This window comes from Ambystoma mexicanum, chromosome 9, assembly GCF_040938575.1.
Source record: "Ambystoma mexicanum isolate Mex_15411 chromosome 9, UKY_AmexF1_1, whole genome shotgun sequence".
NCBI lineage: Eukaryota > Metazoa > Chordata > Amphibia > Caudata > Ambystomatidae > Ambystoma > Ambystoma mexicanum.
Window position 1 is genome coordinate 731904082 of NC_090931.1, and position 27998 is coordinate 731932079.

At 46.4% G+C, this 27998-nt stretch overlaps 1 protein-coding gene across 1 annotated transcript in view; it reads right to left on the reverse strand.

The window, feature by feature from the left end:
• Positions 1-27998, reverse strand: part of COL5A2 (collagen type V alpha 2 chain) — a 366388-nt gene that overhangs the window by 209777 nt on the left and 128613 nt on the right. The window contains exon 2 of the mRNA XM_069615629.1: positions 3210-3428. Coding sequence (XP_069471730.1) covers positions 3210-3428 — 219 coding nt within the window. The remainder of the gene's footprint in view (positions 1-3209; positions 3429-27998) is intronic.

Consider the following 27998-nt stretch of genomic DNA (forward strand, 5'->3'; position numbering starts at 1 on the left):
TCGGGTTCACTGTATCATCTTCTTGTACGGCAACTTTATTTGCGCAAGGTCCATGGAATCAGGGTTGGTGCCCATCGGACCACTTTTCTTGGATCATTAATCACTATAAGTGGATAAACCACTTACATGAAGACCCAGATGGTCGACACACATGTTGGCTGTATGACTTACCACATTGTGTATGGGAACTGTACCCACAATATTTTTGCGGTCGGGCACCAAGACTCACCAACTTCATGTCACCTGCTGCAAGCTTGCTGTTCTGCGTTCGTATTACTGTTCTATTTTACACCCCAGCTAAAAAATGTATTCAACGTCCCGACTCAGAGGCCTCTTGCGAGAGATGTGGCACTCCAGCAGCGAACTTCCTTCACCTAGCGTGGGAATGCCCCGCTGTGTCCCATTTCTGTATGGTGGTGCTGCAGACTACAGCTGCAATCATCGGGGAGGACCCGTCGCCCATCCCTACCATAGCCCTCCTTGGGCTAACGAGACATATCTCCCCTGCGCTGAAGAAACTCACAGGTTTCCTACTGGTACTCGCACGCAGGAGGGTGGCCTTGTCATGGGGAAGAGTACCAGCCCCCCTTTGGCGAACTGGCTGAAAGACATCCTATACTGTCAAGACGTGGAATCGGAGTTCATCAGAACATTACTCTTGCATGCACGCTCCCCCTCGACATAAGGGGTCCATACATGTTCTATCTAGTATCTCTTTCTAATCATGAATCCTTGTCAACCCAATCCCAACAGACTTACTGAGCGGCATTGTCAAGTGTCCTGCCCGCAGAGGATCCTGACTACACGAAGATACAATATCCTTTGTATGCAACTAATATGGGGGAAGTAGAGGGTGATGGGGGGACTCTGGGGAGCAACTGTTGATGCACCCAATTGGGTGGTTTTCTATTGTTATTTGTTGTAAAATCTAAAAATAAAGGTTTAAAAAAAACTAAAGGTTTTCTTTTCCTAGCTAAAGTGAGTGTTTTTTTCTCCATATGTTTTAATCCCCCTTCCATGTATGTGCATGTTTTGCCAGGACCTCTGTCCCACTCTTGTCTGTAACTTGGTCAGCAGAGACACCGCTAGGCATGGGGACTGTGTATCCGTTTGCTTCCATACCGAGGTCGAGTCCTCAGTGCTTCTCTTTCGGCTACCCTCATGTTGGTACCTGTTTATGTGAGTGTGTTTTAGCAGTCTACTGATCACCAGGGGACTGCTCTGTAACTCGATCTGAGGTTGAGCCTTGGGACCTGGGGACCTGCTGCGAGGCTTTCTGCGACGGTGCCTCCTTGCTAGGCTCTTGGGGGTCAGAGCCGGCCCCTATGTCTGCTACCCCAGCTCAAGTACCTGCGTCTGAAAGTCAGACATTGCCACTTCTGACTCTGCTTGCATGTCTATGTGGCCCAGCGCTTTTGATGGTGCTCCCTAAGAATGTTTGGTTTCAATTGTAGGCATGCCTGTGAGCGATCTTGGTATCCAGTCTTTATATCGAAAATGTATATAGAGAAACGCACATATATCGAGGATTTTATAACAAAAACCTGTATACCAAATGTATTATTGGGTGGGGTAAAGGGTTGATTTTTGTAGGGAAATGTTTGGGGTGTGTTTTTAAGGGTGGTAAACGAGGGTTTGGGTTGACCCGCCCCCAAAAAAAGAAAAACAAAACAAAATGCATTCAGTATACAGGTTTTCGTTACGAAATACTCGATATATGTGTGTTTAGCTATAAACGTTTCGATATAAAGACATGTAACCAGCGATCTTTAGCATGGTTCCGTGAGAGACAACTATTACACACCTTATGTGTGTCTCTCCAGAGAAATTTAGAATTACACTGGGGCAGAAATGCAAAAGGTGTATTTTCCATGTGGGCCTTGTGGTATCAACATTGCCCTAATTAAAGCAGTGTAAATGGACAGGGACATTCTCTAGGCCTCAAGGCCTGTAAGAGTGTTTCAAACACATGAATCTGTGGCCCCCAATCTCTCGACTGCACGTCTCATCGAAGGCGTGGTTGTGTCGAAGCGAGAAGTCCTGTCTTGGGACTGTGCTTCGATGTCCATATTGGCAGTTGCACGTGTAATGTCATTAAAAGGTTTCTCTACGCTCCATGTTTTACTGCCAAATGATGTCAGAAGAAAAACAATCTGAGGACGTTGATGTGTGAAGGTTCATCGGTACCTGTACAGACAGAGTAGGACACTGTGACAGGAGCGCCTCTGTCGATGCCCTATTTTTTTACTTCAGAAAAGCAAATGTTATACTGCGAGCCAATCACTAGATAGTGGACTATGCAATGCATTTGAATCTATGCCCATTCACAAACCCAGGAATTTATTTTGTGGGAGCAACACAGCAGATACTGTTCTTGGCATGATGGATATTTAGCAGCTAATGGTCTTTCATTGTCTTTGTATGCCAGCATTCAGTCGAGACATAGATTATAGAACAAAGTATATTGTCTTATTTGTATCTACCTTATTTTTTTTTAAAGTGTAAATGCATGTATTTTACCAGCTGTTGTCGAAGAGACATTTTAGTTTTGGTTCATGGAGGTGGTGCTAGGCCATCTGTAGGAGAAGCATCTATCGATCTTGGCCTTTTTTCCTTGCATATATGCAGCAATGCATAGTCTCCAGCAGCATAATCAGTGCTAAATTCTCATTGGTATATTACAGTGGTTTCTAAAAGACATTTTGCCATCATAAACAACTGCCTGAAAAGGAATGTGTTACTTTCAGCTATCAAACCTCTCCTGGTGTCACAAAAACATCTTAACCAAGTGTGCCTTAAGCAATGCAGCAACCCATCATGCAGACCCGAATTAAAGTACGGGTGTGTCTCATTTATGTTCTGTATAGAAAATGTAAAAACTATTAATAGCACATTTTGAAATGTATTTGAATGATGTTTAGAAAATTGATATATATATATATATATATATATACATACATACATATATATATATAAAGAAAACGCACAAGCCCCTGCACGGTTGTAACACTCCAAAAAACCTCCCAGCAGGCATATGCAAATATATATATATATATATATAAATTGTAATGGTAAAAACTAAATTAATTAGGGAACATGTCCGCCCAATGGAGAGCCAACACAGTTGCCTTTTCAATGTGTGCTTCCTGCTGGCAAAGATCATAGGGGCATCTAAAAATAGTCTGCCATAAAAGAGGTGTGTTACTTACCTCCTGGGGGTATGCCACCACCGGTGTTCTGACAAACCGGACAGCATTCCCCAGAGGGTATTGTGGGCCTGTCACAGTCGGTCACATCCGGGCACTGGATCTCGTCGCAGAGGATGGCGCCATTGTCACAGACACATATCTGGCATGGTGTGGGTTTCCAAATATCTTGATTCATGTACATCTGGCCGTCTTGTTTGCAGGCGACATTTTCCACATCTCCTGAAAGGACAAGGAACGTTGAGGACATTGGTAAAGCATTATGAGTGTGGCCATGATCCTCAAAGCAGTGCTAGCAGTGACAGTACAGGATTATGCTAGGATGAAGTGGGCTAACATCTGACATCTACTTTGCTCCTGCTAACATTATTTATGCACTACAAAATACACTCATAAAGTTATGGAAGATACAAATTATAATATTTTCAACCCCCACACTATATCAACCTGATTCACATGTTAAAGGTTTAAAAGCTAGAAACAATCCATGTGCATCTCGTGTTTTATTTCCCCTTTCGAAATGTCTATCCTTTTTTTAAAGGTACTTTGCATAGTAAAATATGTAATTGCAACAAATACTTTCAAATAAACAGTGGGTGAAAAGAGAGAGAAAATGTCTGTGTTGGATTTTTCTGTGGGTTTTTACAAAGACATCTTCAGCTGATTTGCAGAGTGTTTCCTTTATGGTGACTCTGTGACATAAGGGGCAGGAGGGGGGAGGGTAGCCCTCCCTCCTTTCATGGAGAGCACCATAAACACCTGTCACAACTCCCCCCGCCAATACATATCTTAAAAGATTTGAGAGTCAAATATGACTGACAGCAGGCTGCAAAATGCCCAAAATATATTCTATGATCCTATCTCATTTTCCTGGCAGGAGCATGTGGCAACTAAGTAAATGCTGCCCAAAACTGCACTAAACCATGGTTGACAGCATCAACTGCACATCACTGGAATCAGCACACAATGGAGGAATAGGTACTTTTCATTTGCAAGTACCTGCATTTACAAGCAGCAACATAGTGGTAGGGATCGCTGCCCCTAGCTACCTCCAAATCCTCTGCACGGGTGGAACCTAACCCACACTTTGTCCTTAGTCACAGTCTTCTCAAAAAGGCACACAGGTGACTATAAACCACGACAACCATTCAACGAGACGTGCCATTCTACGCACTCTCACATTCAGTCCCCTCAAACAGACTTACACCTCTCCATTTTTCATTGGCCTAGCACGAAATGTGCCCCCCCCACTTTTGAGCCATGCGGAGGGGCACCCGAGCTCGGCAACAAATCGCGGGTGCCGCCACACTCTGGGCTGGCCTTGACTACCACGCTTGCACAATACACACATTCATGCTGCTGCAGGGGCACGCCATACGCTGCACTAGGGAAAATATATAAATATGTGTTTGATATGATAGCTTATTTATAATGCACTTAATACCCAGAGGTTTCTAAGCGCGGACCCGGGATCGAACCTGTGTTGCTCCGTGTCGTCTTGCTTCCAAGGCGATCACGTTGCCCATGAGCTATCCTACCGAGACACCTCCCAAGTTTCAATGCATTATACAGCACACTTTGTGAGAAAAACTGTCTAAAAAGCCAGAGCGCCTGCAATTGTTTTGTAGGGTAAAACCAATCCAGTTGCCATCACTGGAAGTTCACCTCCAGTTCCGAGCCACATGAGCAGAGCATTGTGGGTATGCAAATTCCCCAATTTAAGGCTTTTGCTCAAGAAAACAGTTTTGGGCCTCATTACGACCCAGGCGGTAAGTTACCGCCTGGGCCGTGACTTTACCACCATGGCGTAAACTACGTTTACGCCATGGTGGTTGGCGGACTTACCGCCCCATTCCGACCTTGGCGGGGCGGTAAGTCCCCAATCCCCATTTACCCTTCCCCATTCCCATTTTTGCCCCATAGGGCATAATGGGAGTGGGGAAGGCGTTAATTACGCCACCGTAAATTACGGTGGCGTAATTAACTCCATGTTCCCTTAGCGCCATGGATTTTAACACCTGCTAAAAGCAGGTGTTAAGTCCGCCATGGCGCTAAGGGACCTCGTACTCAGGCGGTAAGGGTCGGCGCTGTTTACGCCGCCGTAAAACCCTTACCGCCTGAGTCGTAAGTCTTACAGGGCAATGCTATCTTATGCAAGGCTTTACCAACCCATGGCAGAGGGGTCTTAAGGCTGCAGATCACTAAAAGCAGTCTTATTAAGGCTCATCAGTGCAGTACAGTCTTGACACCCTTGTGATTGGAGCGGTGCTGAAAGTGTATAAAACAGCAGCAAAGTTATGGTGGGTTTAAAAAGGCTTGAAAACCCTTACACCTAAAATGCGAAAGAAGAATAAGTCATTTGAGCCAAGTCACAAATGCAACACCTGTCACCCAGTAGCTGGATGCTCACCTCCAGTTCAAAGACACGTGATGAATGCATTGTGGGTATGCAAATTAAGAAATTTCAGACCCATACACATTCATTTCACATGGTTCAGCAAGACACCTTCCAAAACACAACACATTAGTTATGTGACATTTAGTGAAGTAAACTGAGCTCTAGGACCAGCGACTGGTTCACTTCCTCTCGTTCCACGATTTGTGAACTTTGACGGAAAAGCAAGACACTCGTTTTGCGATGTGCATTCTCTCTTCGGAAGAGGAGAGAAATTAAAGAATTGCCAGCGTGGCGAATGCTTGAATCAAGTAAAGAACGAAGACTGCAGTGTATCTGTTTAATATACTCCTCGATCTACCACCAGGGGGCAGTATAAAACCATCTACCAAACACGTCTAAAGCATAGGCAGATGTGCACATCTGAAAGCAGCGACCGCGCCCTGTCTTCCTTTCTTCCTTTCTGCAGCAAAGGGAGTTTTTTTTTTTTTCGATTCCCTCCAAGCGCTTGTTTACAACTCAAAATATGCCCTTTGCTCCGCATCAGCTCTCGAGGAGAGGGTGACAGTGGTGCTTATAAAGACAACTAGCATTTGTCATTAAATCGTCTCGCACTCGGCAGCTTTTACTAATGGGAAATTATCCGAAGTGATGGAAATTGTTTTTGTGTATGCTGGAGGCACATTTGAGTCCCATTAAAGCAAGCTTTTTACAATGGTGCAATCCCATTGAAAAAACGGGTTGTAACTCGGGCCCAAATGTCTGGAGAGCTGCGCTGGCGGCATCACACAATCGACATAGCCCTTGACTACTAGCTAAAATGGCCGCCCTTACATTTGCCGCATGTTTGCGGGGTCCAGTGATTCCCATTGACACTGCAGGCATGACTGCGCATTTATGGTTATCATAGTAGGGCAACACCTTGCGGAAGTCATGGTTTGCAGAATGTGAGATGCAGACTGTACCGCGCAATCTGCGGTCACATTTCCCTGACTGTGAATCCCGGACGGGCATTCACGGGGCGGGACCCTGCAGGCAGCCCTTCCATGCACAGCGCGACACCTAAGCCTGCAGTGACCACCTGAATGCATGTGAGTTGCCAGCACCCACTGTGTCCTGGGGGGGGAGGGAGTCATACCTGATGCTTCACAGTAGCATTTCAATGCAGAGCCTTCAAATGCTGCTAGAAGTCTGCCAAGAGCCCTGTAGGCACTGCACTCTCCCCTGCAACAGGACCGAAAGAGGCGCATGCTCCGAATTGTGGTAGGCCTACCCCCAGCACACACCCTGCTTATACCTTCTCGAGGCTGAGCGGCTGGGCCAGCACAAGTTGAAAGGGCAGATTCTGTAGATTTGCATATGGTCTTTCCCCTTTTGTAATGGCTTGGCAGGCAAAGAAGGGTGGTCTGGAGGCTCGCCCAGAGCAATGCCAGAGGTTAGGATTAATTGCAAACCTTCCAGCCATCACCTCTCTTGTTCTGCGTAAATCACCCTGAGTGGGAAGGGTATGCCCAGACGTGGGTCCCATGCATGCTGAGCTTAGAGAACCCAAGCTACTCCTCACTGATGAGGCCCAATTAGGCTGAAACATGTTTGGGGATGCGTGTGGTCTCGTGCAGAAAGGATGTGACCAAGCAGTTTGGGTGGGACCAAGCCTGATTAGCATATGGTCTTTGCCTTTTATAATGGCTTGGCAGGCAAAGAATGATGGTCTTGAGGGATGCCCAGAGCAATGCCAGAGGTAAGGATTAATTCCAAACCTTCCAGCCATCGCTTCTCTTTTGTTTTAAGTCTTTCATCCCGAGTGAGACGGGTATGCCCAGACGTTGGTCCTGTGCCTGCTGGAGCTAGTGACCCAAGCTACTCCTCACTGATGATTTGCATATGGTCTTTGCCTTTTATAATGGCTTGGCAGGCAAAGAATGATGGTCTTGAGGGATGCCGAGAGCAATGCTAGAGGTAAGGATTAATTCCAAACCTTCCAGCCATCACCTCTCTTGTTCTGCGTAAATCACCCTGAGTGGGATGGGTATGCCCAGACGTGGGTCCCATGCATGCTGAGCTTAGAGAACCCAAGCTACTCCTCACTGATGAGGCCCAATTAGGCTGAAACATGTTTGGGGATGCGTGTGGTCTCGTGCAGAAAGGATGTGACCAAGCAGTTTGGGTGGGACCAAGCCTGATTAGCATATGGTCTTTGCCTTTTATAATGGCTTGGCAGGCAAAGAATGATGGTCTTGAGGGATGCCCAGAGCAATGCCAGAGGTAAGGATTAATTCCAAACCTTCCAGCCATCGCTTCTCTTTTGTTTTAAGTCTTTCATCCCGAGTGAGACGGGTATGCCCAGACGTTGGTCCTGTGCCTGCTGGAGCTAGTGACCCAAGCTACTCCTCACTGATGAGGCCCAACAAGGCCGAAATATGTTTGGGGATTCTTGTGGCCTCATGCAGAGGGTATGTGACCAAGCAGTTCGGGCTGGACTGCCCCTTTGGGGTGGGACCAAGCCTGATTTGCATATGGTCTTTTCCCTTTTATAATGGCTTGGCAGACGAATAACGATGGTTTGGAGGGTTGCCCAGAGCAATCCCAGAGGTTAGGATTAATTCCAAACCTTCCAGCCGTCGCTTCTCTTTTGTTTTAAGTCTTTCATCCCGAGTGAGACGGGTATGCCCAGACGTTGGTCCTGTGCCTGCTGGAGCTAGTGACCCAAGCTACTCCTCACTGATGATTTGCATATGGTCTTTGCCTTTTATAATGGCTTGGCAGGCAAAGAATGATGGTCTTGAGGGATGCCCAGAGCAATGCTAGAGGTAAGGATTAATTCCAAACCTTTCAGCCATCACCTCTCTTGTTTTGCATGAATCACCCCTTCCAGAAAATTCTGAGATCGTTGTCATTTGCATTTGCAATTGAAACACAAAAACAAACACTTTTTTGCGAATAAATCCTCAAATCGTAAGTAAATAATAGTGAATCTGAGGGCTTGATCTACAGAAGCCTTTTGCAATGGAATCTGAGGGCTTGATCTACAGAAGCCTTTTGCAATGGAATCTGAGGGCTTGATCTACAGAAGCCTTTTGCAATGGAATCTGAGGGCTTGATCTACAGAAGCCTTTTGCAATGGAATCTGAGGGCTTGATCTACAGAAGCCTTTTGCAATGGAATTTGAGGGCTTGATCTACAGAAACCTTTTGCAATGGAATCTGAGGGCTTGATCTACAGAAGACTTTTGCAATGGAATCTGAGGGCTTGATCTACAGAAGCCTTTTGCAATGGAATTTGAGGGCTTGATCTACAGAAACCTTTTGCAATGGAATCTGAGGGCTTGATCTACAGAAGCCTTTTGCAATGGAATTTGAGGGCTTGATCTACAGAAACCTTTTGCAATGGAATCTGAGGGCTTGATCTACAGAAGACTTTTGCAATGGAATCTGAGGGCTTGATCTACAGAAGCCTTTTGCAATGGCACAATCCCATTGAACAGCGCTTTATAAAGCAAGCCGAGTGTCCTACTTTTCAGACATGAAGGGCAATACTACAGAAACTCTTAGCATAGGTGTAATAGTGCAAAAAACCTACACTTTCATGTTTGCACCAGGTCAAAGGACTAGGACAGGGGCAAGCGTTGCCCTGGCGAAGACATGCCCTAAAAGAACATTGTTTTATTTTTATTTTGAACTAGGGCAGATTTTGCCCACGGACTGGCTGCATTTGCACCTGTGCAACGTTTCTGCAACAAATGGTTTGCTCTATCAACAATGCAATTCATTTGGAATGACAGTAGGGCAAATCGCTGCAAAGCAGACACAAAAGAACAGCGCCAATTAACTGCATGGGTTTTTTGGACTCACATATATGTCAGATGTACCGTTGTTATCATTTATGAAAGAAGGTGGATTTTTTGTTTTTAATGCAGCTGTTTAATGCCATTATTTGGATTAGAATATTACATTGACACCAGAACCACAAGAGCGAAAGACATCTATTTTACTTAACATATTGTGGAGGCAATTTCTTATTTTTATTATTTTTAAAAAAAACTCTCAGTGCTGGAGTTGATCTGTTTCTTTGTATGACCCTGGAAGGGGACTAGCCTGCACAGCCTAAAATGAATCCTAGCACACTGCTTCAGCCTCGCTTTCAGACTCTTAACATTATTTCCTTCTGGACAAGTAATGTGCATTTAACCTGCCATCTTTCTGGTCCTTTCTGTTGTACTGCCAGCCACCCCGAATGTTTCCCAATTAGCAAGCAGATGAATAGGCAAAGTGCAATACAGTGATGAGTCCCTTGTCCTAGAACATCAGGGGTTATCAGCAGTTATCTCTCAAGTTGATTTGGACTACAACTCCCATCAGTACTAGCCAGCAAAGTCAATTGTGAGGGATCATGGGGATTGTAGTCCAACACAACTGGAGTGCTGCAGGTTGCAGACCCTTGGCCTAGGTTTTAGCCAAGTATGGAGCACTTTATTGCAAAGCCTATTAACCAAACTTCAACTAAGTCAACATTCATTTGCAACATATTTGATTGAAAATCTGCCCGGCACCTAGAATTGTGTACATGGAGCTGATATCAAGGGTATCAAACCTTCTAAAAGTGTAACTTTCATGCCTCAGAGAAAGCCCCTTTCATACCCGGTTGGTAGCCGCAACACAGCAACTAGAGAGAAAGTCAAAGGGCGCAGCATAACTGGATCCCAAGGGGCTGGATTCTATGAGTTGGACAGCTGAAGGGTCAAAGGACCTGCTCTTCGGATGCTATTGGTGACACATATTCTCCCAGCAGGGTCTAAGGATTTGGGTCATTTGCATCATCTCATGAAGAAACAGGGATAACCAAGCAAGGGCATTGCAACCCAACTAGTAGAGACATGCTAATGTCCCACTTCTTATGCCAAATAGGGAGGAAAAAAATCCTCATGAACATGCCATTGTTATACCCAAAGCAGAATAAAATAAAACTGAACAATTCTCACGAACTCTAAGGGCCTAATTCACAGGAGCGTTTAATAATGGCAAAACCCCATTGGAAAACGCTCTGTGAATTAGGCCCTTAGTATGTAGTAAAAAATGCCATTGACTTTTTTAATATATGGAACAGCACTAAGTACGGAGGAATCAATGCTTCAACCAGCTAACACCATAGGGAAATCAAGTCAAAGACACATGGTTTATTTAATTCCATTTATTTTATTGGAATTTGGCCCTAACCACAGGATCTGGAACCGCCTTAAAGGGTTCAACGTTTGAAAAGGTGGGAAGAGAAACTGAAGTTGCAAAATATGTTCAGGGTGGGATAGGATGATTAGGGTAGACAGGTGGTGGCAGGGGAGGTGGACGGACAGGGATATGTGTGGGGAAGTTGGTATGTTTTGAGGCTCTTTCTTAAAGTTGTGATGCAGAGTGCAGTGGGGATGTGAAGAGGTAGGCTGTTACAGGCTCTGGTTTCCCACTGGGTAAATGCTTGCTTTTGTCTGCACGTTAGATTGTAGAGTGGAATGTGTAAGAGATGCTGGCTTGCTTGTCTGGTGTTTGTGTGGGCGATAGGCTTGAGTTAGTTGTGAAGGTAAGATGGAGCTTTGTGGTGGATGGGTTTGAAAACAATGCAGAGTCCTTTGAAGGCAATTGTCTAGGCTATGGGGAGCCAGTGGAGCTGGGCGTGAGCTGGGGTGATGTGTGAACACTTCGGTAGGTGGAGGATGAGTCTGACTGCTGTGTTTGGTTTGGCTTGCAGGGGGACAATGGTGCTGCTGTGGCATGCAGTCAGGAGAGGTTTGCCATAGTCCAGCTTGGAGAGAACGAGCGCCTGGACTGCAGTGCCAAAGTCATCAGGAGGAAGAATGCAAACGAACCGAACTCAGTTTCAGGCACAGGTGTAAACACAATATGCTAAGGCTCAGTCACAGATGTAAACAACTTGAACTCAGGTGCATGCATTGAAGTAACCAACCTGCAGTAAAATTCAGGCACAGGTGTTAACAAACTGCATTAGCATTCAGGCGCATTGTGTTTACAACCGACACCAGGGTTCAGATAAATACGTGAACACAATGCACTTGGGTTCAGTCACAGGTTTTCAGCGGCCTATGCTAGGGTCAAAACGGTTATTTGCTTGAGTAGCTGCTGGCTGTTTCCTCAAACTTTTCAAGTGGCAATTTTCCCACTGCCTCATTTACTGAGCGGCACATGTGACAGGTTCGGTGGATTGCAAGCACACATTGGCTTGCAGAAAGCTGATGGCCTCTCCTACTAGTGCATACGCTTCGATGCAGCTTCCACATCGGATGCCTCCCAAGTGTGTCTCAAACAACCATAACAAAAGGCTAACAATACATTGACCTTGGTAATAGCTGGAATATACAGCCCTTGTGCTTCTAAATATTTTCATTACCCTCTCAATGGAGCGCGAATAACAGATGTCAGAAGGATTGAAGGACTCCGGCATCTGGAGTAGCATATTTCAAAAGGCCTCCCCACTCACTTATTGCTACAGTAAAAGGTTTTGGCCATTCGTACTTATTAAATGCAGCTTATGAGTGCTGATTCTGCACAGCAGAGCCACCTATTGGAGAGATTGGCAGTTTCTTAGGAATCCCACTTCGCAAACGTGTTCCCCTTAAATATAAGCAAAAGCCTCAGAAGTCACCTTGCCGTTTGATCATGGGGGGCTGTAATTGGGTCTTCCCCCTCCCATAGGTGTGCCATTTTCCGGAAATCCATCTTCCGCCGCTGTTATCGCCATGCTTCCCACTGTGGAAATTCCGAAATGGAATGTAGCCATCACGCCCCAGAAGGGGGGCATACAGGCCGGTAATGGCCCACCACCCCGAGCTGAGGCAGCCCCAAGCAAAGTGAGTGCCTCGGCGAGGGCAGCAGTTTGTTTTTTCACAGGATATTGGCTGCGCTTATTGCATGACGGCAATCTCCCAATGAAAATAAAAGAAAAATCGTTGCCAACATCAGTTAAAGGGACTAAGTCCCTTTTCCTTTTCTATGGTGACGACTGGGAGCGGGAGGAGCACCGGGACCGGAGCACAAAACTCCGGTCCAGCCAGTAAGTGGGGAGGGGAGGGAGTGGGAACGTTTTTTTTTGGGGGGGGGGGGGTGAGGCAACATGGAGAGTCTCCCTGTTGCCTCCTCACATTAAAAAAAACAAAAAAAGATGCAGCAACCTGGGGTGGCTGAAAACAGTGGGCAGAGACTTTGTAAAAAAAGGGATGAGTTAACAAATAGTTAAATCGGCACTGTTCCGCCAGCTCACTTTTCTGGAGCAAGTTCAATACCTCCCAAATGCCTGAAGTCTGAAGGCTGATCAATCAAGCACCCTGTGTTTTCATTCCAGACGAGCCCAAAGTTAGTCTGCAACTGGATTTCACAAGGGTTCAGCAAGCAGCAATATATTGAGCTTTGCGAGATTGCATTGTGGCAGGTCTGAAGTGAGGTTATGTTTTAATAATTTTTTTGTTGTTGTAATAATCCTGAATGGAACTGTGTAGACATAAACATAAGTACTGATAACATTGGGAAACATGAATCTAATATTAGGCAGAACATGTTGTATTACTTGTGAGAGTATTGGACCATCAGGACATGTGGCTGCGTGAAGATAAAATAGTCTTGTAATGTATCTTCTGGCGATTCTGTGTGGTGGGTGAAGTACATGGTGCTCGACTGACGCGAGGAGATCCATGTCCCTTTGGGGATGTTTGCGGAGATGTTTTTAATGTAAGTCCCTTGCCACCTGTATTTTGAGAAAATGAGATCGTAACTTCTGTACTCTTTTTAGAATGCCTTGGGTTTAGATGAGTAAGAACTGTGTATGTTCCACATGTTTTTAGAACGTCTTGGCAGAGTTTCGGGTGTATTGAGGTGGATGACAACCAATCCAGTGTTGTTATGCTGTTTACCACGATGTCCATCACTGTCAATCCCTTGTGTCCGAGATGAGAGCAAGGGCCTCTCTGTGAACGGCTGCAGAGCTGTATCCTTCTTGGACTGGGAGCGTTTAGCCGGTGTGTTCTGGGACTTCCATTGGATTGCTCCACGGCTATGTAGGTTCTGAAATTGACATTTTGATGTTGGCTGGGTTTACTTGGGTCATGAAGCATTTCACTTCAAATGAAATGAAGACGTAACTGCTGGAGTTTAATGGATTTAAGCAATATTTACAATACTTGAGTTCTGAATCAAGTTTTTCTTTTATGGTGGGTCCTCTGGAGGCAAGAAAGAACATTACTTTGTTTAAATACACTGTTTTTAGTTGGGATGTCAATGGATGTGGATCAAAGTTCTCCGCACTTCTGAGAGAGGGGCGAGAAGCAGTAACATGCTAAAAAAGATCACGCAGAAGACTTGGTTGATGGCGAGGTTCTGGTCAATTTATAAGGACACTATTTTTGTGCATTAGAATGTATTGGGTACAGTGTTAGTAGGGGGCTAACCATAGAATCATGGTCAGGTAGTTGTTTGGTGTTACGGATGATACAGGCAGAAAGCACGAGGCCTTTGTGCTGTGGCCGGCCATGTCGCGGTGTCTGCTAACATGCCCCACAAATGGCGGCCTGGGAGGACATGTAGGTGTTTGAAATGAGGTGGCACAGACCGGGTACTGATTATGCCAACTTGCAGCTTGGCTTTGTTCTTTGTGTGAATCATGAAGAGGAAATAGTTTAGTCGGCAACCAAACTTTTACCTCTTAATTGCCAGTTAACCAGTTTAGTCGGTTTAATTGTGGTGACTTTGCTGTGGCCACAATTAAAGTATATCTACAGAATGTCCTTGGTAGTGGAGTCGACTTGCTTAGGACTTTGACAGCCATGTCTCCATCACACGCATGGTTACCATGTGCTCTAAGGTTGATGGTGATAGGAAAAAACATCTTAGTGGGGGCTCTATGAACCTTCACCTTTTTATTTGTTGCTTAAAGGGAATTTTGCTGAATTATTTTAGGCCGATTTTGCTGCTTTCGTTTTACCTCAAAGAGTGGGGAAGCCCCCCTCCCCCAAAAACTACCACCACCCACACCCCCCAGCTTTCGATATAACTTATCCCAACTTTCCAGCTGCATGTTTTGGTAGACAAAATGCAGCAAAAATGTGGCAAAAGAAATTTGGTGAAGTTGCCATCCGACAAAAATGGATAGTACCATTAGTGCAGTGGTCTTCAAACTTTTTTGGCCAGGGCCCCCCTGAGCAAAATTTGGGCAGGTCGGGACCCCCCAGAAATGCCAAATGGACAGTATATATTGCGCGCCGTCACCTGCTCCCATCAAAGTCGCTGGGCTCCCTCATCCCACTCCTACCCAGTCGCTGGTCTCTCCCCACCCCATCACACACCCAGGGCTCTCCCCACTCTGCTCCCATCACTATCCCATGGTTCCCGCCCATTGTGCTCCCACAATAGTCCCTCGGTTCCCCCATCCCACCACTCTATCATTCACATGAGCATCCATCACCATACACTCACTCATAACGCATCCATACACATGTTTAAATAAAAACAATGAACATAAACGTACCTTCTGCATTGGCCTGTGTGTGGGTGCTGAAACGGCCTGCTCCAGCTGCTCTGTCCGTATGTGCGAGGAGGCGCAGGAGCTCCCCCTCGGACATACAGACATGCAGTGCCCCAGCCAGCATTTCCAATGAGCTATGCAATGCTGGCGAAGCAAAACGCCCCAGCACTTGCATGGCTCAGTGAGCATGTGCGGCTGGGGAACTAAACTGAACTGTCAAAGGGAAACAGTGTTTCCCTTTGACAGTTCAGCCAGCCCAGGAGCACTCCATTAGCTGGATAAAGCAGCTGAGGGAGTGCTCACTGTTTCACTGGGCTGGCTCCTTAGCTCCTCCATAATGGGTGAGGGGCCACTGGGTGGGCGCCTCTTGCCATTATGGATGAGCCGCCAGGCTCGGACAGGCCTATAGGGCAATGCCTGTACCAAAAATGTAAAATGCTAGTTTGGGCCAATCAAAATGGGCCACCATTTTGGCCAATGTGGACCATTTTGATGAGTTACTTAACTATGCAGTTAGTAATGTTGACCATTGTTGCTGAATATATCACAATTTACTTACATTTTAACACAAAGCACCCCTTTGGGTACTATTGAAACAGTGGGCGTCATAACTACTCTGGCGGTAGCTGTGCCGGTAAAACCGGCACGGCTGCCACTGGAGTTGCATCCGGGTCTGGCACCCGCGAATGGGCAATTACTAGGTCATGCCGAGTTAGGCGGACATGATAATTGCCCTTTCGAAGGTGCCGGTAGATCCCCATTCCCATTTGAGCCCCATATGGCTCAAATGGGAATGGGGAGCTCGGATGCACCGGCACCGTTAATAACGGTGCCGGTGCATCCGACGAGCTGAGGTCAGACCTGGCGGGGGCTGTCAAGCACCCACGAGCACAACTCTTACTATGGCGGAACGTTAGCAACGGTGCCGGTAGCTTACCAGCACCGTTGTTACTGGTCCGCCATAGTAGTAATGAGGCCCAGTCTGTGACTAAAGGAATGAATATCCATTTACAACTGTGGGCCACTTTTTCATTGTTGCCTGAGACAGTTTCATGCTTCAGCCCGCCCATGTGGGCCACCCCTGCCCATTTCTTCCAATCTAAAAAAAAAAAAAAAAAAAATCTTTTTTCATGCTGAGCTCTCAGGGCCCCCCTGGGATGCACCCGCGGACCCCTAGGGGGTCGCGACCCACAGTTTGAATACCACTGCATTAGTGGCACATGTATGTGAAGTAAGTTGGTGCTCTTCATGGTCGCGAGAAGAATTGTGTTGACACCCTCACTGGGGGCCTCAAAAAGTAGACTGAGGCAAAGTTGTCACAGAGCATGAAATGCCCTCGCTTGCTCTCTCAGGAGCTGGTCCTCTGCCCCACAAGTCCTTGACTTGGCTAGCAAGGAAACTCTGAAATCCAATTGCTCGCCAGGTAGCCCCATTCCGGATCCCACTTAACACAACACTAAAAAAAAAATCCAATGTGTCATTCAGCATCAATGTGCAACAATACTAGCATGCAAAATGGTTTCAATATTATTGTCTAAACACGAACTGTATTTGTTCACTTTAATTCCACGGGCCAGACTCTAAGCTGCAGCATGTATTTTGCTGCAATTTCAAAACAATTAAGGAAAGAGGTCTGACCAAAAACAAAAGAGAGTGTTCTAACACACACCATATGCCTGGCCTGTGTTGGTCAGTGAATACGCATGTACGACTTTGCTCACATCTGGCTCCCTGATCCTTCTGGCGGTTTGTACATTGCATTTGTTTCTCCAGAAGTAAAATGGTTTTCCTGCTGCGCATCTGTAAAAATAGAATGACTTATTGTTTTGGCTGCAAAGAGAATTTCCTGTACTTTTTGTGTGCCAATGTGAGGCCCTTTTTCCCTAGCAGTGAATCTTTCTGTTTTTCCGACCACGTGACAGCGTTTTGAGTTCTAGTCAAATCGGTAATTAGGTAAGCAGATGTTATTGACATGCTGCTGCCCGGGGCCCTGAGTCTGCGCACTGATGTCAAGTCGGTTCCTTTGTGTGAATGCATGATCGGGTCTGTCAGCTATCTGATCATAGCGAGAAATTGGTCTGCTGGAAAGACGTGACTCGCACTGATGTGGCCGGGAACGCCACGTTTACTTATACTGCACGTGGTGGCGTGCAATGTCACGCCGCCGCGTGCGTGCCCCGTCATCGGGCAGCGCCACAGATGTTATTGGCATGCTGCTGTCCAGGGCCCTGAGTCTGCGCACTGATGTCAAGTCGGTTACTTTGTGTGAATGCATGATCGGGTATGTCAGCTATCTGATCATAGCGAGAAATTGGTCTGCTGGAAAGACGCAACTTGCTAATACCTACCCACATAAAGTTGTATGTATGTTTCCTAAACCTAAAGTAGAATCCGAGGACCAGTAGAGCTGGCTTGACATGGTGAGGTTTGGTGAAACGACACACAATGTGCAGAGAAAAATGCGACCTCTTGTGGCCTGCCCCATCTAACTAGGGTGACCAGATTTTCAAAACAAAAAACCGGGACGGCCAACAACATAAAAGAGGAACTACCCCATCGCAGCCAACCAATTACCGCCCCTCCCCCAACACGTCCCCACAACCACCCCCAACCATATTTCCAGCACTTCTCCTTTCTATAAACTGTATATAATCTCATTTGTGCAGTTTTGTCTGTGAATCGTAGCATGTTAATTCAAAAAGAGCGTTAGCTCTAATTGATATTACATGGCTTGTTGTACAATAATTTCCACGCAAGTCTCTGTGGCACAGTCAGTAAGTGTTCTGACTTGTACCTGAGAGGTTGGGGGTTCGAGCCAAACCTCCAACTTCAAAATTGTGAAAGTGTTGTGAAAAACAATTGCGGTTTTAATTACCGTAGCCCCCCAAACATGCAAACCCTGTATGGGGTTTCAAAATGAAAAAAACTGGGGACGGAGGGTGATTTCCCCAGACTGTCCTGGGAAAACCTGGACGTCTGGTCACCTTACATCTAACTCATATGTAATTCCACCAAAAGTATAGCAATTGATTGTCCCTCTGCCATACAATTCATGCATTCTTCATGCGTGACACATGCAATATCCGAATTGGCGACCGTCCCCATTTTCATTGTGAGTTCTGTCTGAAACGCCACACGCCCTTCATGAGTTCTAACACTATTTTAGTAGAGACATTATTCCATGTGTGCAATCACCACAATTTTTAAAGTGGATTGTTTTGTTGTGCCAATTTCACTTTGGCCATATAATTGTTTGCTTCTTTCTTTTAATGGGGTGTCCCTCCATATCCCTGTTCCCACACCATAGCCACCCCACACCACTCCTTTCTACCCTGCATAGCCCTCCCCCTTTTTATCTCTCCATTCATCTATCCCTCCATCTGTCTATTGATCTGGCTTTCTATCATGAAATATGAGCCACAATGAGGACACTATGTTTCACTGATCCGGGTTGAGTACAGTAACCATCCAAGTCCTTCCTTCGAAGTGTCCTAATCCTTCCATCACTATGCATCTGACATCATCATATACCTGCATCCTTTCTTTGGAGACACTGGCCCTCATTCCGAGTATGGTGGTAGCCATGGAGCAATTAGCTGCCTCCCATACCGGTACCGCCTCTGGCGTCGTTCAATGGGGACTTGCCGGTCCATTCCGACCCTGGAGGGACCGGTAAATCCCCATTGAAGAAACCATTCCGCATTCCCATTTGAGCCCCCATAGGGCTCAATGGGAATGGGGAGCGCGCAAATAACGGGCTCGCGAATGCCAAGCCTGTTATTTGCGCCCTGGTCCCCTAACGGGACCCGTAAGGTATGTTTCGTACGACCAAACGTACCTTACGGGTCCCATTACGGGACCTCGGAATCGGGCGGTAGGGGATTACCGGCACCGGTCTCCTTACTGGTGCCCTGTATCCCCTACCGCCCGACTTGAAATGAAGGCCACTGATGTCTAACACATTAGCAGTTATCAATACATGCAGTAGCATGCAGGTACACTGTTTAAAAAAAATTATATATATATAGTGATTTTTTGTTTAGCTTTCTGATTGGCAGGGGAGAATGTGTGTCTTGCATCTGTGCACAGTTGCTGAACTCCAAGCTCTTGTACTTACATATATCCACATTAATTTCAAACAAGGTGTAGTGGGAAATTGGGACATAAAAGTGGGGTGTAATGATTGTACACCTCCGTTTCCCCCTGTACCCCATTTTTCTGCAGTGACAAGGCAGAGGGGGGGCACGAAATGGGGAGAGAAGACCTCCGCTCTGCTTGCTGTAGAGGAAAATGAAAGAGTAACAGAGAGTTCACCTCGAGTTTACTCTTTCCTGTTTCCCTCCATCTTGTGAATGTTCACAATTGCATCCTGGAGAGTTGACAGCACGTAAGTGCAAACACTGGCGGTCCCCTGCATGCAATTTATATTCAATGTGAAATGAGGCCCATTGATTAATTTTACTAACAAACAATAACAATATTGCTCATAGGGAGCCCATGGCACCATAAATCCTTATAAACCCTGTATTCTCACACATATGTATTTGATCTTCCATTTGAATGGCCTTATTAAGTTCCCTCAGTTGTACTGTTGTTTATATTCAGCCAAGGAACAAAATCACACTATGAGCATTCTATGGTTGACAGCAGCAATCATGGTAAACATGGTTGTTTTACCCTGTTTTGCAGGAAGCCCATAACCAAATCAGCTTGGGTCTAGCTTCCTGTTACAGATTTCACCTACTCTGGAAAATACTGCAGTATTAAATGTGATTAAGAAGAGCGACTGCATGTCTACAAGGAACCTAGGACAATATGCATGGAAAAGCATGTTTATTGAACATGTTTTCGTAGGTGGGATTTTTTAATCAAAGAGAATGGGCCTGATTTACAAAAGCAATTCCATTGAAAATTCCTTTGCAAATCAGGCCTAATGCTAGAATTTTTAAAATATAGATGCATGCCCCATGATTGCACATGAAACTATGTACTGTCCTAGAGTTTTTTAAAAAATCATATCTAGGGCTGGTGTCATGTGCCCACCTGTCAAGCAATGTTATCTCATGTTTAGTTTTCAAATTAATGTGCAAATTCTGTACTTATATTTAAATCAGTGCAAAGTCCTTTTTAATACTTTATCTTTGTATATTGTATTATCGCATAAAATACAAATTGATGTAAAAAAGTAATTTTGCCTGTTACATTGTACTTTCAAAACATGAAAATAAAAATACTTATTATGAAAAATAAGATCCCTAATCTCAGATTGCTCATATTTTTTCGTGATCATTCGAGGGACTAAACATAAAGAAAATATCTAAATGTTTAAGATATTGCCATTTTCTTTTAAACCCATGAACTTCAATAAACCTGGCAAATGCTGTAATAAAGTGTAATTGGGCCTCATTACGAGTCCGGCGGTAACCGCGGCGGTAAAACCGCCTGGTTACCGCCGGACTCGAATTACCATTCCGCCTCCGTGATTCCCGAAATTACCGGGGCATTACAACCCCGGTTTTCCAGGAATCACGGAGGTGGAATGGTGTTAATCCCCATTCCCATCGAGTCCTATGGGACTCGATGGGAATGGGGATCATGGAAACACCGGCAGCATCTCGTAATGTTGCCAGTGTTTCCTCGGCCGCCTGCAGGCGGGCGGCGTTAAACCCGCCAGGTCAAAGCTGGCAGGAACATGACCTCCCGCCTGCAGGATTCGGGATCAGGCAGTCCGGAAACAACAGTGGCGGCAGGTTTACCGCCACCGTTATTTCCGGACCGCCTGAGTTATAATGAGGCCCATTGTCTTGTATTTGACGGGTTAGTGAACAACGCTGATAACAAGCAATATGCAAATCTTAAAGATAACATATGATCTTCTACAAGTACGAATAACTAATAACATATATCTGTTCGTACCAACGGGCCAATGAACAATCTCACTCCCCCCAAGACCAAAGTCTGCTGATAGCAAGATGGGTCAATTTCCATCCCCCTGTTCTTTAATTTGGGGCGGGAGCTCAGAGCTTCCTAATACCACTGTAATGCTCACCTGATTCCCACGGAGGCGCTGACCCAAACTGGACTGCTACAGTTGCTTCTATGACTATGATGAGGCGTAGAACTCGGAAGACGCTCTGGGCAGGACCTCCGAATATTGACTGTCTGGCTTGTAAGGTGAGTTTTCTGCAGGTGGAAGAAAAAGGGGTAATTACAAGCTGGTTGGATAAGTTCTCCCACCAATCTTCTGCTTTTCCCACTTCTTGGTTCTCGACTGGTCTCCACGAACTCTCACCTTTGGTTTAGTAAAGCCAAGCTCTCCATCCTGCTTCTGGTGCAGGGGCGCGTGGAATCCAGTTACGTCACTGGATGATTTCAGTGTTTAGGCTCAGTGTCCTTTTGTGGCTTGTAATAGTTCTTCAGCTGCCGAGGAGCTGTTGGCGACACCACCACTGCTGTGCAAGAAGAGGCTCGTGAGTATAGAAGATCTGAGGTCGCTTCTGAAGGAGCACCCTTTTATAATGTCCTTTTCTGTCTTTCAGGTGCCGAGATGCTGTGGGCGATGCCGCCGCTGTTGCACGTGCGGTGGCACGTAAGTATAACTGAATTGTGGCCGTTTCCAAATGGGCGCCTCTGATAATGTCTTTTCCTTCCTTTCAGGTGCCGAAGTGCTGAGGGCGATGCTGCCGCTGCTGCGCGTGAAGAAGCGCGTAAGTATTACTGAATTGTGGCCACTTCAAAATGGGCACCTCTAATAATGTCTTTTCCTTTCTTTCAGATGCCGAAATGCTGAGGGCGATGCTGCCGCTGCTGCGCGTGAAGAAGTGCGTAAGTATAACTGAGTTGCGAACCCTTCGGCTCGGACACCACTAACAATGCCTTTTGTCTTCCAGGTGCTGGGATGCTGCCGAAGCGAAGGCCGCGGTGAACTCCAGTGTGATCACGGATGGATAAGGTAAGCGAGCGCAGCTGCGAGCGTGTTGCCCGTTTTCTAACCTTATGTCTTTATTTGCAGGTTGTCGGAGACTGGACTCTTGTGGCTGAATTCTGGTGAGTAGATGTTCCTGTGCCTTTTCTTCGTCCACAGGTTGCTGCTCGAGAAGCTGAGGGTGTGTCTGGACCTGGAATGCAGGAGCCGACTCGGTGAGCGTCCTGCTGCTGTTGCAGAATAACGCGAAGCACGTGAATTCTATCGGGCGTGGTTTAAATAGTGGAGAAGTGCTTTGGTGCGTATTCTTCCTCCAGCCTCACCCAGGTAAGAAAAGAGTTCCAGTGTCAGAGGATTAGCATCAGCCCCACCCAGGTAAGAAAAGAGTTCCTGTAACAGAGGATTGGTCCCTCCCAGCCAGTGGCTGGGACTTCACCCAGCTTGGATTGTTCTAGGTGAGTATGCAGCATGGTCTGCCACAGGTAAGTCCACCCAATCACTACTGCACACTTTAAGAATATGAGCCCGGCGCCCATGGCGTCGGGACTGTGGTTCCTTATAAGCCTGGCGCCAGAGGCGCCAGGACATGGTCCAAAGGGCCCCTGTAGGGGTCTGCTGGAACCGGGGGTGTGGATGATGAGCCTGCTTCCGGGGACGCTGGGCCAGTCTTGTCTCCTCGGGAGTAGCGCTCATGACAGCACCCCCCCTCAAGGCCCCTCCCAAACTTGTCCTCCCCGGGGGTTTTGGTTTATCGGGAAAGGTTTGGTGGAATTTCCTGACTAGACGAGGAGCATGGACGTAGTCATAGGGTTCCCAGGATCTTTCCTGGGGTCCGTAGCCTTTCCAGTCGATTAGGTAGAATAGTTTTGATTTGATGATCTTGGAGTCCAAAATGTTTTTAACTTCAAATTCGGGCTCTCCATTCACCTGAATGGGTTCTGGAGGTCTGGTCAGTCTGGTTCCAGGTTGCATGGGTTTCAAAAGAGATACGTGAAACACAGGATGTATTCTCATATGGGTTGGCAAATCTAATTTAACGGCCACTGGATTAATTATGGCCGTAATTGAATATGGTCCCAGGTATTTGGGGTTGAAGGTGCGAGGTCCTTTTAGTGATAAATGTTTGGTGGACAACCAGACTTGATCCCCAACCTGGTATTGAGGGGCATAGCTTCGGTGTTGGTCTGCTCCTTTTTTGTACCTTTCTTTAGCTTGTTGTAGATGTGCAGTCACTTCCTTGAAAGCTTGGGTAATAACAGAGTGCAACTGATCGACGGCAGGTGTTCCAAGATCTTGAGGTGGGTCGAGGTTGGAGGTTCGAGGATGAATTCCATACAAGATGTAGAAGGGACTCTTCCCGGTTCCCGAATGAACTGAATTGTTGTATGCATATTCAGCTATCCAAAGGATGTCCTTCCAGTTGCTTTCAGACTGTTGTAGCATGCATCGTAAATATTGTTCGAGAGTCTGGTTTGTTCTCTCGGTTTGCCCGTCGGTCTGGGGGTGATGGCTGGTTGAAAGTCTTACATCGATTTGAGCTGACCGACAACAACTACGCCAAAAGTGAGAAATAAACTGGCTTCCTCTATCAGAGATTAGTACCGACGGGAAGCCGTGTCACCGGACAATGTTTTCAAGGAATTCTCTGGCTAGTACTGAAGCTGAAGGTAAGCCTTTTAGCGGAATGAAGTGGGCCATTTTAGAAAACAAATCCACAATAACGAGAATAGTGTTGTACCCGGAACAAGAGGGTAAGTCTGTGATGAAGTCCATAGAAAGGGTATGCCAGGGACACGGTGGAATGTCTAATGGTTGCAGAAGACCAGCCGGCCTTTTCTTTTGACCCTTGTTTTGAGCGCACACACCACAGGACATCACAAATTCTTTTATGTCTTTTCTCCATGAAGGCCACCAGAAGTGTCTCTTCACTTTTTCTGTGGTTTTGGCGATGCCAGGGTGACCCTTCATTAATGAATCATGATAACAGGAGATTACCTGTTTTTGTAAATCGGCGTGTGGTAGGAATAATCGTCCTTGGAAATAAGGCAAGTCATTGTTTACGGTGAAGTTCTCTCCTCTTTGTAACCAGCTCTGTAAGTCTGATGGGGTCACAAGTTGTTTAGTTTTTGCCTCAATATCCTCGATGGATTGCGAAGAAATCAGACCCAAGATCCTTTGTTCAGGAATTATTGGTACGGGTTCAAGATTGACAACGTTATCTCCCATTCCAATTCAGGAAAGAGCATCCGCTTTGCCGTTCTTGTTGCCCGGGCGGTAAGTGATCACAAAGTCAAATTCAGCAAAGAATAGAGCCCAGCGAAGCTGTCTAGAGGATTGAGCTTTGGCGGTTTTCAGATACTGTAGATTTCGATGATCGGTGATCACCGTAACAGTGTGTTTGGCCCCGAGGAGATAATGCCGCAAGGCCTTAAAGGCGGATTTAATAGCTAAAAGCTCTTTGTCCGTGATGGTGTAATTAATCTCATGCGCCGAGAACTTTCGAGACCAAAATGCCACAGGATGCAGTTGGTTAGTCTCTGGATCCCTTTGTGATAGAACTGCTCCCATTGCTAAGCTGGAGGCGTCGGTTTCAACGATGTAAGGGAGATCCGGGCGTGGGTGTTTCAGTATTGGCGCCGAGGTGAACTTGGCCTTTAGCTCTTGGAAGGCTTGTTCAGCTTCTGCAGACCATTCAAAGCGCTTATTTTTTCTTAAGAGGGATGTGATGGGTTGTACCACTTGTGAAAACTCTGGAATAAATCTGCGGTAAAAATTGGCAAAGCCTAGCATGCTTTGAACGCCTTTCACGGAAGTAGGAGATGGCCATTTGAGGATTGCGTCAACTTTTCTCGAGTCCATGTGGACTCCTTTGGGTGTCAGAATAAATCCCAGAAATTCGACCTTGGTGACATGAAAGGCACATTTCTCGAGCTTGGCAAAGAGTTTATGTTGGCGAAGTTTTTCAAGGACCGCCCTAACATGATTTCGATGATCAGCTGCCGAAGATGAGTACACAAGAATGTCGTCTATGTAGACGACAACACAGACATCAATGAGCTCTCTGAGGACGTCATTCATGAAATATTGGAAGGCGGCCGGCGCATTGCATAGTGCGAAGGGCATCACTTGGTATTCAAATAGCCCATACTTAGTGCGAAATGCCGTCTTCCATTCATCACCTTCCTTGATCCGTACCAAATGATAAGCTCCCCGGAGATCAAGCTTGGTATAAATACAGGCGTTTTTCACCTGGTCGAGGAGTTCCGGGATCACACGTAAGGGGTATCTGTTTTTTACTGTTATCTGATTCAGAGCACGGTAATCAATACAGGTTCTGAGGTCAACTTCTTTTTTTGGTACGAAGAACAGAGCCAAGGATGCAGGAGACTTTGACGGACGGATAAAGCCATTGGCCAGATACTGGTCTAAATACTGTCGCAGATGAAGGTTCTCAGGCTCGGTGAGGGCGTAAATCCTACTGCAAGGGGGAGTTCCACCGGGTAGCAGATCTATCTGACAATCGTATGATCTGTGAGGTGGCAAGGTGTTAGCCTGTTCCTTTTGAAAAACATCTTGGAACTCTCGATACTCTTGAGGTAATTGTGGACCGTCAGTCGTTGCTGACGCTAGGCCAATGCTGGGTCGTGGATAGCAGGTTGGTGCACACTCAGGGAACATTATCGTCTTTGCTCGCCAATCAATCTGAGGGTTGTGTTTCTCCAACCAAGGGATTGCTAGGATTACTTGGAATTGAGGAGCCTTGATCACGTCGAACACAATTACCTCCCGATGCCCGTCTTGGCCTAGTAACGTCACTTCAGCAGTGGTATGGGTTACCGGTCCGGAGGCGATTTCGGTCCCATCCACCGTGGTAATGACGTCTTTAACCGCCTTTGGACAAAGAGGTAGGTTCATCCTGGAAGCCAATTCGCGGTCCACGTAATTTCCTATTGCTCCACTATCAATGTATGCCTTAATAGCATGCAAACGTTCTGGTTGCTTTGGGTTTACGAGGACCATAGGCATTATGAAGTGCGAGGTCAAAGAACTGGTTTTTAGCTCGGCAAGCGGACCTCTACACTTGTCGGGCGAGGTCGTTTCCCGGCTCAGGCTTTTCAGAGTTCTTGTCAGAAGCTCCTACTGTCTTCTTAGGTGGTTTTACCGGGCAATCTCGAAGAAAATGTCCAGAGTTTCCACAATAGAGGCACAATTGCATTTGTCGTCTTCTGTCACGCTCTTTCTGGGTTAAGGGACCCTTTACGGCCCCAATCTGCATAGGTTCAACGGTGTCGACCCCTTTGGCGCTGCTTTGTGTTTTCGTGAATACTCGGGTTTCAAACCTGGATCGGTCCGCCTTTCTGTTTTGGAGCCTATGATCCAATTGGACCACCAAATCAATATATTCCGAACAGTCCTGAGGAGGATTCACGACCTGGGCAAGGACGTCTTTAAGTTCACCACGCAGACCTCTGTGAAATAGCGTGATCCTTTTATCCTCGGGCCATCTAGTTTCCACGATTAACCTATTAAAAGATGCAATGTAGGCTAAGAGGTCCTGGTTGCCCTGTCGCAGGGAGAGGAGATCGTTGTCCAGGGCCTGCCCTTGGGAATGTCTTGCAAAAAGTCTCTCCATACTCGCCTGGAAGGCTGAGAAGTTCCGAAGAATTGGGTCATCCTGTGTAACCAGAGGGATCGACCAATCAGCGGTGCTGCCGCTAAGATACGAAAGTACAAAGGCTACCTTGGTCTGGTCAGTTGGAAAGGCTGCGGGTCTACAAAGAAAGTGCAGTCGGCATTGATTTATAAACACTGCAAATCTTTTAGGGTCACCAGAAAAGCGTTCAGGTGGTGCCAATGGCACATTTCCGGTTAGGTTGATTTGAACGGGATTGGTTGAAGTAACTGGGGTATAATTCCCCCCTGAGTTAGGTAGAGGAGTTTGCCCCGCTTGACTCTGTAATAACTGTCTGGCGAAAACATCAGTTCGTTCTTTTGACATTATCAATCCCCTCTTAAGGGCGTTTGTTTCCTGGCAAGCAGCATGGACTTCAGCTCTTAATTCCCCCAAAAACTGGGCCAATTGGTCTGTGTCGGAAGTTTCCATAGCGCCTGGGTAGGAGATTATGGGTAGGCTTCGCGTTCTGTAATGCTCACCTGATTCCCACAGAGGCGCTGACTCAAACTGGACTGCTACAGTTGCTTCTATGACTATGATGAGGCGTAGAACTCGGAAGACGCTCTGGGCAGGACCTCCGAATATTGACTGTCTGGCTTGTAAGGTGAGTTTTCTGCAGGTGGAAGAAAAAGGGGTAATTACAAGCTGGTTGGATAAGTTCTCCCACCAATCTTCTGCTTTTCCCACTTCTTGGTTCTCGACTGGTCTCCACGAACTCTCACCTTTGGTTTAGTAAAGCCAAGCTCTCCATCCTGCTTCTGGTGCAGGGGCGCGTGGAATCCAGTTACGTCACTGGATGATTTCAGTGTTTAGGCTCAGTGTCCTTTTGTGGCTTGCAATAGTCCTTCAGGTGCCGAGGAGCTGTTGGCGACACCACCACTGCTGTGCAAGAAGAGGCTCGTGAGTATAGAAGATCTGAGGCCGCTTCTGAAGGAGCACCCTTTTATAATGTCCTTTTCTGTCTTTCAGGTGCCGAGATGCTGTGGGCGATGCAGCCGCTGTTGCACGTGCGGTGGCACGTAAGTATAACTGAATTGTGGCCGTTTCCAAATGGGCGCCTCTGATAATGTCTTTTCCTTCCTTTCAGGTGCCGGAATGCTGAGGGCGATGCTGCCGCTGCTGCTCGTGAAGAAGCGCGTAAGTATTACTGAATTGTGGCCACTTCAAAATGGGCACCTCTAATAATGTCTTTTCCTTTCTTTCAGATGCCGAAATGCTGAGGGCGATGCTGCCGCTGCTGCGCGTGAAGAAGCGCGTAAGTATAACTGAGTTGCGAACCCT